At 37.8% G+C, this 16,113-nt stretch overlaps 1 protein-coding gene across 1 annotated transcript in view; it reads right to left on the minus strand.

Moving 5' to 3' along the window:
• Window positions 1–15,788, minus strand: part of Gm2012 (predicted gene 2012) — a 30,442-nt gene extending 14,654 nt beyond the window's left edge. Inside the window, exons 1-6 of the mRNA NM_001104946.2 lie at window positions 15,680–15,788; window positions 14,107–14,226; window positions 8,434–8,500; window positions 7,860–7,894; window positions 3,329–3,454; window positions 2,953–3,016 (exon numbers count right to left, since the gene is read on the minus strand). Coding sequence (NP_001098416.1) covers window positions 2,953–3,016; window positions 3,329–3,454; window positions 7,860–7,894; window positions 8,434–8,500; window positions 14,107–14,203 — 389 coding nt within the window. The 5' untranslated portion in view covers window positions 14,204–14,226; window positions 15,680–15,788. The remainder of the gene's footprint in view (window positions 1–2,952; window positions 3,017–3,328; window positions 3,455–7,859; window positions 7,895–8,433; window positions 8,501–14,106; window positions 14,227–15,679) is intronic.
• Between the last annotated feature and the right edge of the window lie 325 nt (window positions 15,789–16,113).

The raw sequence follows: 16,113 nt of genomic DNA on the forward strand, positions 1-16,113 counted from the left end.
TAAAGACTTTTAGAGTTTAATGAAAATGAAGCTACAACATATCCAAACTTATGGGACACAATGAAAGCATTCCTAAGAGAAAAACTAATAGCTCTGAGTGCCTCCAAAAAAGAAACTGGAGAGAACATACACTAGCAGCCTGGCAGCACAGTTAAAAGCTCTAGAACAAAAGGAAGCAAATTCACCCAAGAGGAGTAGAAGGCAGGAAATAATCAAACTCAGGGCTGAAATCAAACAAGTGGAAACAAAAAGAACTATACAAAGAATCAACCAAACCAGGAGCTGGTTCTTTGAGAAAATCAACAAAATAGATAAACCCTTAGGCAGACTAAAGAGAGGGCACAGAGTCAGTATCCTAATTAACAAAACCAGAAATGAAAAGAGAGACATAACAACAGAAACTTAGGAACCCCCCCCCAAAAAAAATTATCAGATCCTACTATAAGAGCCTATACGTAACAAAACTGGAAAATTTGGATGAAATGGACAAGTGTCTACACAGATATCAGGTACCAATTTAAATCAGGATCAAATAGACCCAAATGAAGAAAGGAAACTTGAGACCAGTTTCACTTATGAATATTGATGCAAAAATGCTCAATAAAATTCTGGTAAACCCAATCAAAAACACGTTAAAATGATCATCCTTCATGATCAAATGTTCTTCATCCCAGGGATACAGGGATGGTTCAATATATGGAAATCCATCATCGTAATCCACTATGTAAAATATCTTGAAGATAAAAAAAAGTATTATCTCATTGGATGCTGAGAAATCATTTGCAAAAATTCAATAACTCTTCATGATAAAATTATTGGAAAGATCAAGAAGTCAATGCCCATACCTAAACATAGTAAAAGCAATATAGAGCAAACCAGTATCCAACATCAAAATAAATGGAGAGAAACTTGATGCAATCCCACTAATATCAGACAAGACAAGACCACTCTCTTCCTACCTATTCACAGTAGTATATAATATAGTAGTATTTTATAGTACTAGAAGTTATATCCATAGCAACTATATAACAAAAAGAGGTCAAAGGGATAAAAATTGGAAAGGAAGAATTCAAAATATCACTATTTGTAGATGATATGATAGTATATGTAAGTGACCCCCAAAATTCCAACAGAGAACTCCTAAACCTGATAAACAAATTCAGCAAAGTGGTTGGATATAAAATTAACTGAAGCAAATCAGTAGCTTTCCCCTACTCAAAGGATGAACAGGCTGAAAAAGAAATTATGGATACAACACACTTCACAATAGTCACAAATTATAATACATTGGTGTGACTCGAACAAAGCAAGCAAGAGATCTGTATGATAAGAACTTCAAGTCTCTGAAGAAAGAAATTGAAAATCTCAAAAGATGGAAAGATCTCCCATGCTCATAGATTGGCACAATTAATTTAGTAAAAATGGCCATCTTGCCAAAAGCAATCAACAGATTCAATGCAATCTCCATCAAAATTTAAACTCAATTCTTCATAGAGATAGAAAGAGCAATTTGAAAAATCATTTGGAATAATAGAAATCCAGTATATCAAAAAACTATTCTCAACAATAAAAGAACTTCAGGGGGAATCATTCCCGAACTCAAGCTGTATTATAGAGAAATAATGATAAAAATGTTTGTTAATGGTACAGATACAATTACTTCATGAAATTCACAGGCAAATGGATGGACCTAAATTATATAATACTGTGTGAGGTAACCCAATCCCAAAAGTTCAAACATGGTATGCACTCACTGATAAGTGGATATTAGTCTAAAAGCTCAGAATACCCAAAATGTAATCCACAGACCACATGAAGCTCAAGAAGAAGGAAGACAAAAGTGTGGGTATTTCAGTCCTTCTTAGAATGGGGAACAAAATACTCCTGGGAGGAAACATGGAGATAAAGTACAGAGCGGAGACTGAAGGAATGACCATCTAGAGTCTGCCCAAACTGTGTATCCATCCCATATACAGACACCACACCCAGTCACGATTGTGGATGCCAACAAGTGCTTGATGACAGGAGCCTAATATGACTTTCTCCTGAGAGGCTCTTTCAGAGCATGGCAAGAACAGAGGCTGATGCTCACAGCCAACCATCAGACTGATCATAGGGTTACCAGTGGAGGAGTTAGAGGAAGGACTGAAGGATTTGAAGGGGTTTGCAACCTTATAGGAAGAACAACAATATGAACGAACCAGACCTCCCAGAGCACCCAGGGACTAAGCCATCAAGAAAAGAGGGGGTCCCATGGCTCCAGTGCATATATAGCAGAGGATGGCCTTGTCACACATCAGTGGGAGGAGAGGTCCTTGGCCCTGTGAAGTTTCAATGCCCCAGTGTAGGCAAATGCCAGGGTGGTGAAGTGGGATTGGGTGGGTGGGGGAACAACCTCATGGAAGCACAGGGAGGGATAATGGAATAGGGAGTTTCTGGGGTGAAACCAGGAAAGGGCTATTATTTGAAATGTAAATAAAGATAATATCGAATAATAAATAAATTGAATTAAAATAAAAATATTCACAAAATACTACATATAAATAAGTCATTAAGATGTCATATAGTATATTAATCAATATTATCTAATATATAAATTATGTTAATACTATATAGTTTTAAACAAATTACATATCCAAAAATGTACCTTCAAAATTTCCCAGTATATTTTATACTGGAGATCTGTGAAGTAATTAAAGGTTAAAAAGTAAGGATGCTGGGGATACTGTTTGATTGCTCAGCTTTTGTCCTACAAGCAGGACGATGAGAGTTTGACCCACAACATTACACCCTCCAAGAAAACCATTAAAATTAAGGATTAATCTTATAGAAATATTGTTTATATTATATATCATATTTCAATTATTAATATACATTACTTGCTATACAATCAATTAAACTTTTCTGGAAGTACTTACACTAAGAAGAAAATAGTAAGTTTGAACATATTACCGTGTATCTCCAACTACTTCTTCAGGATTTGCATTCCCATCATCATGAGTTACTGGATTCTGTACTGGGTTCGTAATAAATCAAGATATTAAAACAATTATGTTATTTTGCAAATTTTAATGAAATACTTTGTGATCATTCAGGCATAGTGCCAACATTAGGTTTTAAAGCAGATCTATTGTTTGCCTAGAAGTTAAACAAAATCAAGTAATGTCTAATTGTCATCTAAAAATATGTTTTAAGCAATTTATTTATATGTTGTGATTAAAGACAAGAGATACAATATGAGATTTTTGATCTCCTTTACAAGCCTAAGAAGAACAACTGAGAAAAAAAGGAAGTTTAACATCAATGCCCATCATTAAATATCTGGTACCTTCCATAAGGTCCAATTCTGAAGCATTCCTAACTTGCTGTTCACCACTTAACAAATTCCAGTTTTCCATTGGTGTCTCTACAGAACGTGCAAAACGCTGCCATTTTTCTGAGAAACTTACGTTTTCTGATTTAAAATAAAAAAAGAAATTTTCTCAAGCCATTTGAATAAAAAAATCACTTAAACTAATAAAATTGAAATATAAAATAACATTAAGGAATGATTTTTACAAAAACAGCACTTCATAATTGCAGGAAGGGTTTAAAGATAAAACCATATTTCTATTACCCTCTGATTTAATACTAAAGACTTTAGTATTTAAACATGGAACACAATAGTTGGCTTCAAAGATAGCCATTAATAACCTTAACTTTAATATGTACACATTTTTAAAAAGAATTATTTAAGTTGAATAAAGTATCTTAGTCTTCCTTACTATAAATGAATAGAGGTTTGTTATTTTTTAGTTTAAAACTCTCCCTCTCTCTCTCTCTCTCTCTCTCTCTCTCTCTCTCTCATTCTCTCTCTCTCTCTCTCTCTCTCTCTCTCTCTCTCTCTCTCTCTCTCTTACACACACACACACACACACAGACACACACACTATGATGGCTTTAACTGTGACGTCAAGTGGGTTTATATCTAAACATAGGAGGATCTGCATCTTGGTCCCATTCCTGCAAGGTTTTTGATAAGTTAGAACAAATGTGTCTGCATCTCAATCTCCAAATAAAATCATAGTTGCTATTATCACAACCAAGCTCCTCAATCTTTTTCATCGAAATACAAATCTAAATTATAAAGATCTGGCTGGCTGGACATATATTTCACTGCTACAGCAAGAAGCTCTGGGTTCAATCTTCAACTATGAAAAACCCCCACAAATTTTAAAAGTAAAAAATAAAACAAGCATGTTTCCTCAGGTCCCAGTACATTTGTAAGGCTGAGGACTTCAGTTTCAAGGCCAGTTCAAGCTGCACATGAGGTTTCAGACACTCCTGAGATACAGAGTTAGAGCTTACTTCCCTAAACCAAAACAACACATAAATAAACACAGCCTGGATATATGCCCAGGAGAGGTATTGCTGGATCCTCCGGTAGTACTATGTCCAGTTTTCTGAGGAACCGCCAGACTGATTTCCAGAGTGGTTGTACAAGCCTGCACTCCCACCAACAATGGAGGAGTGTTCCTCTTTCTCCACATCCTCGCCAGCATCTGCTGTCACCTGAATTTTTGATCTTAGCCATTCTGACTGGTGTGAGGTGGAATCTCAGGGTTGTTTTGATTTGCATTTCCCTGATGATTAAGGATGTTGAACATTTTTTCAAGTGCTTCTCTGCCATTCGGTATTCCTCAGGTGAGAATTCTTTGTTCAGTTCTGAGCCCCATGCTCCACTATGTTCATAGCAGCCTTATTTATAATAGCCAGAAGCTGGAAAGAACCTAGATGCCCCTCAACAGAGGAATGGATACAGAAAATGTGGTACATCTACACAATGGAGTACTACTCAGCTATTAAAAAGAATGAATTTATGAAATTCCTAGCCAAATGGATGGACCTGGAGGGCATCATCCTGAGTGAGGTAACACATTCACAAAGAAACTCACACAATATGTATTCACTGATAAGTGGATATTAGCCCCAAACCTAGGATACCCAAGATATAAGATATAATTTGCTAAACACATGAAACTCAAGGAGAATGAAGACTGAAGTGTGGACACTATGCCCCTCCTTAGATTTGGGAACAAAACACCCATGGAAGGAGTTACAGAGACGGAGTTTGGAGCTGAGATGAAAGGATGGACCATGTAGAGACTGCCATAACCATAGCCAGGGATCCACCCCATAATCAGCATCCAAACGCTGACACCATTGCATACACTAGCAAGATTTTATTGAAAGGACGCAGATGTAGCTGTCTCTTGTGAGACTATGCCGGGGCCCAGCAAACACAGAAGTGGATGCTCACAGTCAGCTAATGGATGGATCATAGGGCTCCCAATGGAGGAGCTAGAGAAAGTAGCCAAGGAGCTAAAGGGATCTGCAACCCTATAGGTGGAACAACATTATGAGCTAACCAGTACCCCGGAGCTCTTGACTCTAGCTGCATATATATCAAAAGATGGCCTAGTCGGCCATCACTGGAAAGAGAGGCCCATTGGACTTGCAAACTTTATATGCCCCAGTACAGGGGAATACCAGGGCCAAAAAGGGGGAGTGGGTGGGCAGGGGAGTGGGGGTGGGTGGATATGGGGGACTTTTGGTATAGCATTGGAAATGTAAATGAGTTAAATACCTAATAAAAAATGGAAAAAAAAATAAACACAGCCTGGTCTGAAGTATGTCTGAAGTTCCAGCACTTCAGAGGCTGAGAGGAGCCTCGGGATTTTGAGGCCGTTTGGATCCTATATATACAAATTTTGGCAATCTGGCCTTTCAACACCAGGTAGAAGAAAATGAAGACTTGTCTTCAGTTTGTTTTTAATGAATTTCTGTCGGGTAGCAGCAGCACAGAAAAGGTTCTAGTCTGTTTCTGCCACTAACTGACCTCCAGTTTACTCACACTTCACATCCCCAGGCCCAAGGAAGACTTTCGGGGTCTCCAATACCCTGGCCTTCCTGCTTTCTGCTAGATGCTAGGCTTTTCAAACTCCTGCCCTTAGTGAAGTTCTCCGTTTTTCACCGCAGAGGTCTAAGTGGGTAAAGTCGATTGTGAACCCAGCAGCAGTGCTATCCGGAGTCCAGGGAGGGTCACCTCCTCTCCTTACTCTGGAAGTAACACCTCCGCCCCGCCACCTTCACCCTACCTGGACCCCCACCTGAACCATTATTAACCATCTTTTAACAGGTCACTGACTACCTCCACAGAGACTTCCCCCTACCATGCTTCCTCAAGAAACTTCCCTTCCTCAAGAACTCAGCTTCGTGGCCACCACAAAGCATACTGGGTAACAGGGTTTGGGCAGCTGTAAAACAATCTCAGCCAAGCCCCTTGCTGACTGGCCGTGTTTGCACATGCTTACAAAAGTGAGAGAGGCTCTATCAGTCATCTGTCATCCAAGCAGCAAAAAAGAGGTAGTATTTTAGCTGCCACTACTACCCAGAAGCTTTCAAGTTTGCAATACTAACTTGAAAGTTAAAATAAAATGAACCCCAAAGAAGACTCTCCTACTTTGTTTCAGTTGAAGGGGCTGTTATGTGTATTTCGGATTTGTTTTATTTATTAAACTAACGTGGTTTTGCATGTTTGTATTTGTTCAACATGCATGTCTGGTGCTCATAGAAACTAGAATAGGATGCCAATTCCCCTGGATCTCGAATTACAAATGGTTGTGAGCCATTATATGGGTCCTAGGAACTTAACCTTGGTTTTCGAGCAACAAGTGGTCTTAATTTGAAAGCTATCTTTCCATCCCTGTCCTGTGTGTGTTTTAAGGTATGCTGGATCATTTCTCTCGATAGATATTTATTTTTAATATACAGTGGAGATTATAGAAATATGACACTTTCCTAATATTGTCTATTTCCAGAAAAAGAAAAAAAACATAATTTTAAAGGATTCTGTAAATCATAAAAAGAGATTCAGCAAAAATGATGTGTATACATTTCAGTATATGTGTGCAGAAGAAGGCTTTATTCTCAATCATATTCCAACTTACATTTTTTGTTTGTTTGTTTTTCCAGACAGGGTTTCTCTGTATAGCCCTGGTTGTCCTGGAACTCAACCTGTAGACCAGGGTTGCCTCAAACATAGAAATCCCCCTGCTTCTGCCTCCCAAACGCTGGGATTAAAGGCATGCGCCACCACTGCCTGATCCAACTTAAATCTTCAGAGACAGGGTCTCTCTGAATCTGCAGCTCACCAACGTCACTAGCCTGGCTAGCCAGCTAGCTATCTCTACCTACTCAGCACTGGACTGCAGCCTGCATTTTTAAAGTGGAATCTAGGCCCCCACCTTAAGTCCATATATTTTCAAGGAAAGAACTTTACCAAGTGAGCCATAATTCTAGCCCCTCTGCAAGGTTTGTTATGTTGCTGTAGCCACTGTCTTTTTTTTGGGGGGGGGTGTATTTCTCTAATCATGCCTAAATTTAGGTTCCTAAAATGCTTAATGCTGGTTTTGTGTGTTTCCTTATAATAGCCAATTGCATTTCTTGCTCACTTTACAGTTAATTGGGCAAACTGGGAAAACTAACATTTCATTTGCGAGGCTTATTGCTGTGTTTTGTTTGTTTGGTGGGTGTTTTGTTAATTTCATGTGTTGGTTGGGTTTTGTTTTGTTTTGTTTTGTTTTTTCACCACTGAAGATGAAACTCATAGCTTTTACATGGTGCTGTACCACTGAGGTACACCTTCAGCTAATCTTTGTTTCTGAATGTTGGGTGAGTAGTCATCTGTATGTGTTTTAAAGAAAACTACAATTACTGTGAAACCTAAAATTATCCTCTTATGCTGTAGGGTTTATAGAGATCTGATGCCATCTTATGTCCTCTTCAAACAACAGGCAAATATCTCCAAAAACACCTACCTCCAGATTTATCCAACATACTGTCTTGTTCATCTCTGTGAAGAAAGGACAATAAAATGTTAAAGCTAGAAATATAGTGGACTGGTAGAGCATTTGCCTAGCACACACAAAACTTTACACAGGAACTTCTTTTAATTATTTAGAATAAATATATAATGTTTGGTTTGGAACAAATGTCATATGCATATAAAATACATGGCAGACAACCAAAGTGAACCTGAATTACTTACTTTTAACAATTCATACATTTACAACACACAGTAGTTTATTCATAACTCTCCCACACTTGCTGAGACCCTTCTTCTTCCCAGATGGTCCCCCTCTTATTTTTATTATGTTTCTCCTTTTGTTTGTGTGTATATCTGGGAAGATCCCATGCAGGTGGGTATATTGTCCTAGTTGCTATGTGTTTGTGATGACGAGGACTTAAGGACCCCAAGCTGGGCTTGAACTCAATATATAGCTGCATCTGACCATAAATTGTTGATTTTCCTGAATCTACTCCTCCAGTGAAGGGATCACAAACACTACTTTTGAAGTACTCTATTGAACTGGGAAAAATTGAAAATATTACCTTATATCTTCATCTGCTTCTACGTGAGGCGGCATATTCTCATGTTTGCCAAATGCTGGCCTCTTTACTATATTGACAATAGAAAATGGAAACATTTGAAAGTATGCTATATAAGTAATAGTTAATAAAGTATTTTCAATTTGCATTTCTCTGGAAAAACTGCCCATGTGAGTTTTTCAAACAGTTTTATAAATGAAATAATTACATCAAGGTTATTGAGGATACAAGGAGAAAACAAAACTTAAGGATAATAGGTATAGATGAGAAGTAAGATTTCAGACTTAAAGGGCCAGTGAATATCTTCAACAAAATTATAGAAGAAAACTTCCCTAACCTAAAGAAAGAGATGCCCATGAACATAAAAGAAGCCTACAGATACCCAAATACTTTAGACCACAAAAGACATTCCTGCCATCACATAATAATCAAAACACCAGATGCACACAAAAAAGAGAATATTAAAAGCAGTAAGGGAAAACAGTTCAAGTAACATATAAAGGCAGACCTATCAGAATTTCACCTAACTTCTCCCCAGAGACTATGAAAGCCAGACGATCCAGGACAGTTGACATACAGACCCTAAGAGAGCACAAATGCCAGCCAAGGCTACTATACACAGTAACACTCTTTTACCATAGATGGTGAAACCAAGGTATTCTATGACAAAACCAAAATTACACAATATCTTCCAACAAATCATGCCCTTCAAAGGATAATGAAGGGAAAACACCAAAACAAGGAGGGAAATTACATTCTAGAAAAAGCAAGAAAGTAATCTTGCAGTAAAACTAAAAGAAGATGGCCACATGAACAAAATTCCATTTCTAAAAACAAATATAACAGGAACCAACAACGACTTTTTCTTAATATCTCTTAATATCAGTGGACTCAAATCCACAATAAAAAGACATAGACTAAAAGACTTAATGTGTAAGCATGACCCAGCATTTTGTTTCATATAAGAAATAAACCTCACAGACAAAGACAGATATTACCTCAGAGTAAAAGTCTAGAAAACAATTTTCCAAGCAGATGGTCACAAGAAACAGGCTGGAGTAGGCATTCTAATATCAAATAAAATTGACTTTCAACCCAAAGTTATCAAAAAAGACAAGGAGGAACACTTCATATTCATCAAAATTAAATTTACCAAGAGGAACTCCCAATTCTGAACATCTATGCTCCAAATGCAAGGGCAGCCATATTCATAAAAGAAACTTTAGTAAACCTCAAAATACACATTGCACTGCACACTATAATAGTGGAAGACTTCCAAACCCCTCTCTCATCAATGGACACATCCTGGAAACAAAAACTAAAAACAGACACAGTGAAACCAACAGGAGTTATGAAACAAATGGATTTAGTTGATATCTATAGAACACTGTATCCTAAATCGAAAGGATATCCCTTCTTCTCAGTACCTCATGAGGCCTTCTCCAAAACTGACCATATAATCAGTCACAAAACATGCCTCAACAGATATAAAAATATTGAAATAATCCCATGCATCCTATCAGATCACCACAGACTAATGCTGATCTTCCATAATAATATAAATAATAGAAAATCCACATATATGTGGAAGGTGAACAACAACCTACTCAATGATAACTTGGTCAAGGAAGGAATAAAGAAGGAAATTAAAGACTTTTTAGAGTTTAATGAAAATGAAGCTACAACATAACCAGACATATGGTACACAATGGAAACAGTAATAAGACTAAAATTCACAGCTCTGAATGCCTCTAAAAAGAAACAGGATAGAGGATGCAGGAGCAGCTTGACAGCACAACTAAAAGCTCTAGAACAAAAGGAAGCAAATTCTCACAAGAGGAATAGAAGGCAGGAAACAATCAAACTCAGGAATGAAATCAACCAATTGGAAACAAAGGAACTATACAAAGAATCAACCAAACCAGGAGCTGGTTGTTTGAGAAAATCAACATGATAGGTAAACCCTTAGCCAGACTCACTAAAGGAAACCGAGACATCATCCTAATTAACAAAACCAGAAATGAAAAGGGAGACATAACAACAGAAACTTAGGAAATCCAAAAAATCATCAGATCCTACTACAAAAACCTATACTCAACAAAACTGGAAAATCTGGATGAAATGGACACATTTCTAGACAGATATCAGGTACCAAATATAATTCAGGATCAGATAAACCCTAGAAATACTCCCATAACACCTAAAGAAATAGAAGCAGTCATTAATAGTCTCCCAAACAAAAAAGCCCAGGATCTGATGGGTTTAGTACAGAATTCTATCAGATCTTCATGAAGACCTAATACCAATACTCTTCAAACCATTATGCAAAATCTAAAGAGAAGGAACATTATTCAATTTGTTCTATGAAGCCAGAATTACAATTATACTCAAACCATACAAAGATCCAATGAAGAAAGGAAACTTCAGACCAATTTCCCTTATGAAAATTGATGCAAAAATATTCAATAAAAGCCTTGCAAACTGAATCCAAGAATACATAAAAATGATCATCCATCATGATCAAGTACACTTGATCCCTGTGATGAGGGATGGTTTAATATACAGAAATCCATCAACATAATCCACTATAGAAACAAACTCAAAGACAAAAATCACATGATCATTTCATTAGATGCTGAGAAAACATTTGACAAAATACAGCACCCATTCATAGAAAAGTCCAGGATAGATCAGGAATTCAAATCCTATACCTAAACATAATAAAAGCAGTAGACAGCAAACCAGTAGCCAACATCAAACTAAATGGTGAGAAACTGGAGGCAATCCCGCTAAAATCAGGGACTAAACAAGTCTGCCCACTTTCTCCCTACCTATTCAACATAGTACTTGAAGTCCTAGTCAGAGCAATTAGACAACAAAAAGAGAACAAATGAATACAAATTGGAAAGGTAGAAGGCAAAATCTCACTATTTCCAGAAGATATGATAGTATATATAAGTGACCCCAAAAATTACACCAGAGAAATCCTAAATCTGATACACAGCTTCAGTGCAGTAGCTGAATACAAAATTAACTCAAACATATCGGTGGCCTTTCTCTACAAAAAGAATAAACAGGATGAAATAGAAATTAGGGAAACAACACCCTTCACAATAGTCACAAATAATATAAAATACGTTGGTGTGACTCTAACTGAGTAAGTGAAAGAAGGATCTGTATGATAAAAATGTCAAGTCTCTGAAGAAAAATCAAAGAAAATCTCAGAAGTTGGAAAGATTTCCCATGTTCATTGATTGGCAGGATTAATGTAGTAAAAATGGCTATCTTGCCGAAAGCAATGTAAAGATTTAATGCAATCCCCACGAAAATTCCAACACAATTCTTAACTGAGTTAGAAAGGGCTATTTGCAAATTCATCTGGAATAAGAACAAAACCTAGGATACAAAAAACTATTCTCAACAATAAAAGAATCTCTCCTGGAATCACCGTGCCTGATCTCAAGCTGTACTATAGAGCAATTGTGATAAAAACTGCATGGTACACGTATACTGATAGACAGGTAGATAAATGGAATAGAACTGAAGACACAGAAATGAACCCACACACCTATTGTCACTTGATCATTGACAAAGGAGCAAAAACCATCCAGTGGAAAAAAAGACAACATTTTCAACAAATGGTGCTGGCTCAATTGGCAGTTAGCATGTAGAAGAATGCAAATTGATCTATTTTCATCTCATTGTACAATGCTCAAGTCTAGGTAGATCAAGGAACTCCACATAAAACCAGAGACACTGAAACTTATAGAGGAGGAAGTGGGGAAGAGCTTCGAAGACATGGGCACAAGGGAAAAATTCCTGAACAGAACAGCAATGGCTTGTGCTGTAAGATTAAGAATAGACAAATGTGACCTTATAAAATTGCAAAGCTTCTATAAGTCAAAGGACACTGTCAATAGGACAAAACAGCAACCAATAGATGGGAAAAAAACTTTACCAATCCTAAATCAGATGGGGACTAATATCCAATATATATAAAGAGCTCAAGAATCTGGACTCCAGAAAATAAAATAACCCCATTAAAAATGGGGACAGAGATAAACAAAGAATTCTCAACTAAAGAAAACCGAATGGCTGAGAAGCACCTAAAAATGTTCATCATCCTTAATTATGAGGGAAGTGCATGTCAAAATAAACCTGAGATTCCACCTCATACCAGTCAGAATGGCTCAGATCTAAAACTCAGATGACAGCAGATGCTGGCGAGAATGTGGTGAAATAGGAACACTCCTCCATTGCTGGTGAGATTGCAAGCTGGTAAAACCACTCTGGAAGTCAGTCTGGTGTTTCCTCAGAAAATTGGACATAGTTCTACTGGAAGATCCAGCAATACTCCTCCCTGGGCATATTCTCAGAAGATATTCGAACTTGTAATAATGACATGCTTCACTATGTTCATAGCATCCTTATTTATAATAGCAAGAAGCTGAAAACAACCCAGATGTCCCTCTTCAGTGGAATGGATACAGAAAATGTGGTACATTTACATAATGAAATACTACACAGCTATTAAAAACAATGAATTCATGAAATTCTTAGACAAATGGATGGATCTGGATGATATCTTCCTAAGGGAGATAACCCAATCACAAAAGAACACACATGATATGCATTCACTGATAAGTGGATATTATCCCAGAAGCTCAGAATAACCAAGATACAATCTGCAAAACCCATGAAACTCAAGAATAAGGAAGACCAAAGTGTGGATACGTCATTCCTTCTTAGAATGGGAAACAAAATGTCCATGGAAGGAGTTATAGAGACAAAGTTTGCAGCTGAGACTGAATGAATCCAGAGACTGCCTCACTCAGGGATCAATCCAATAAATAACCAACAAACCCAGACACTATGGCAGATGCCAACGAGAGCTTGGGGACAGGAGACTGATATCGCTGTCTCCTGAGAGGATCTGTCAGTGCCTGACGAATACAGAAGTGAATGCTCACAGACATCCATTGTACTGAGCACAGGGTCCCCAATGATGGAGCTAGAGAAAGTTCCCAAGGATCATAAGGGGTTTGCTGCCCCATAGGAGGGTGAACAATATGAACTAACCAGTACCCCCAGAGTTCCCTGGGACTAAAGCACCAATCAAATAAAACAGATGGTGGGACTTATGGCTCCAGCTGCATATGTAGGAGAGGATGGCTTAGTATGTCATCAACGGGAGGAGAGACCCTTGGTACTGTAAAGGTCCTATGCCCCAGTATTAAGGGATGCCTGGGCCAGGAATTGGGGGTGGGTGTGTTGGGGGCAGGGGGAGAGGTAAGAGGAGAGGGGATTTGCAGAGGGGAAATAGAAAAGGGGATAATATTTGAAATGTAAATAAAGAAAATATACAATAGAAAAAAGGAATGAAATAATTTATTTGCAGGTATTATGAAATAAATTCATGTTTTGCTAACATATAGGAACAACGTTCATGTCTTTTTCTGGGGTAAAACCATAGCAAGTTATCGTTTCTCAACATATTATGTCTACAGTGCCAAGAGTAGGTATATGCACTGCTAAAACTCAGGTATAGGAATATATAGATATAGGTAAAATTAGAAATGAAGTATATGAAAACTTAGAAAAGACTTCTTCCATTGCAGGTGAGTTGGGAAAGGTCTAATGAACTTCAGGACACAATCAATACTGAAGACTGGATACCTTCAGAATGAGCCTGCTCTTCTTCTTCATCTGAATCATAGTCAAGAAGTAATAAGTAACCATCCTTTGGTATCACCCACAGTTTCTTAATAGACATTTTTCTCTTAAGCGCTCAGTTGTCTTCTTAGTTAAAAAATAAAAATAAAAAGGAAAAAAGAAAAAAATGTAGTTATCTAAATCCAAAGGTATCATTTAAATAGTTAAAAATGTCAAAAAGTCAAATAATTATATAATTATCTTAGCTCATTGAAAGATTGTTTCTTTTGTTTTTTAACACTTATATTTTTAATAATTTGTTTTTATCAGAGAGTTTTGCATACATATTCAATATGGTCACACGTGTATATGTGTATGTGTGTGTGTGTATGTGTATATGTATACACACACACACACACACACACACACACACACACACACACATATATATATATATATATGCTTCCCCTTAAAATTTCCTTCATGTATCCCGTTTATCATGTCTCTCTCCCTCCCAACTTTGTTTTAAAATCTTATTTAACTTACTTATTTTAAATCCTTCTTTAGAACCCAAGTTAACAATCTGTCATTTCTCAGTTTAAAAAAGGCAAAAACAGGCCAGCCTTTAATACGTGAGTCCTCCCTTTCTCACCAAAAATGATGAGCAAAATGTGTTTGCATTTAAACTTTGAGGCATCTGAATTTTGGTACTATCTCCCAAAGATTCTTTTTAAACAAAACATCAGCAATTCTGATTTTCAGTATATCTCAGTTTTAAAGTAAATTCATAGTACTATCCAGAAAGATGATGAACATGGTAACTATATATTCATGTCAAGAAGACCCAATGCTCAGTCTACAACAAACACTCACCACCACTACCCACACAGAAAATCCTTATATTGGAGAAATTTGGGATTGGGGGAAGCCGAGGATTTCAAACATCTGAAGATTGTAAGTTAAAGGCCAGCCCAAGCCAGACCAGTCTGAGCTACAAAGGAAGATCCCATACTACAGAACTAAAACTGAGAGAAAAAGCTGAACTTGGTGGTCCAAGTCTTTAATCCCAATACATGGGCGATTAGACAGGAGGATCCCTGTTCAGAATCCTTCCCAGATTACTTATTAATCTCTTGTAATGTCTCCTCTTCTTCTTTTCATTCATTCTTCCTACGCCACTCCCCTCTCTGCAATGTCCATACAGTCTATACCAAAGGAACACACCGTAGAGAAGACAATGAAGAGGGAGGAATCCTTAGTGTGTTTTAATTGGATCCCGGACAGCACACAGGGCAAGCGCCAAGTTGGACCCTAAGGCTCCTTACAGCACACAGGACAAGCGCCAAGGCTCCTCACTCACAGCCCGATGCTCCCCCGACCCACAATCCTGCAGCCAGCTCTCTGATCCTATCCCAAGGCCCCATGATTGTGTCCTCCAAGGGTTCACAATCTTCTAAGGCCCTGACCTGTTCAATCCTCTGCCATGAATATGGTCCTCCACCTTCAGTTAACAATCAGAAGCCATAGGAAATGGCGATCATGAGGCATTCCCTCACCTAGTGGCCACCTGGGCCTGATATGCCCCACCCTGTCATACCTCGATTAACTGTCCAACAACCCTGAGCAGAGCCGATTATCACTTAAAGGTTATCTCAGAGGTGAACACCTTCACAACTGCACCCTTCCGTGCTCAACTCCTCAATGGTAAAAAACCGTTGTCAGCAGAGATTCCTGGACTGAGGATTCTGAGGACCCTTTGTGATGCAAGCTGGAGAAATCAGGTCTGTGCTGATTGGCTGAATATATCCTGCTCATGCGTACATGGAGTACCAGGCCCCATTGCTTCAAAGGGAGTTTTCAGAAGGTGGGAATGAGCTACTACTGGCTTTAAGACAATTTCTAGGTTTTAAGCCCTTACATACTTGAAAAACTTGAACAAATGTGAAACATATGAAACACTGCAAACGGCACTACTTTATTTCAACAGTAGAGGCTCTTGCATGCCATTTTGGTTTGTATTTATTCATATGC

The sequence above is a fragment of the Mus musculus genome, chromosome X (genome assembly GCF_000001635.26).
Source record: "Mus musculus strain C57BL/6J chromosome X, GRCm38.p6 C57BL/6J".
Taxonomy (NCBI): domain Eukaryota; kingdom Metazoa; phylum Chordata; class Mammalia; order Rodentia; family Muridae; genus Mus; species Mus musculus.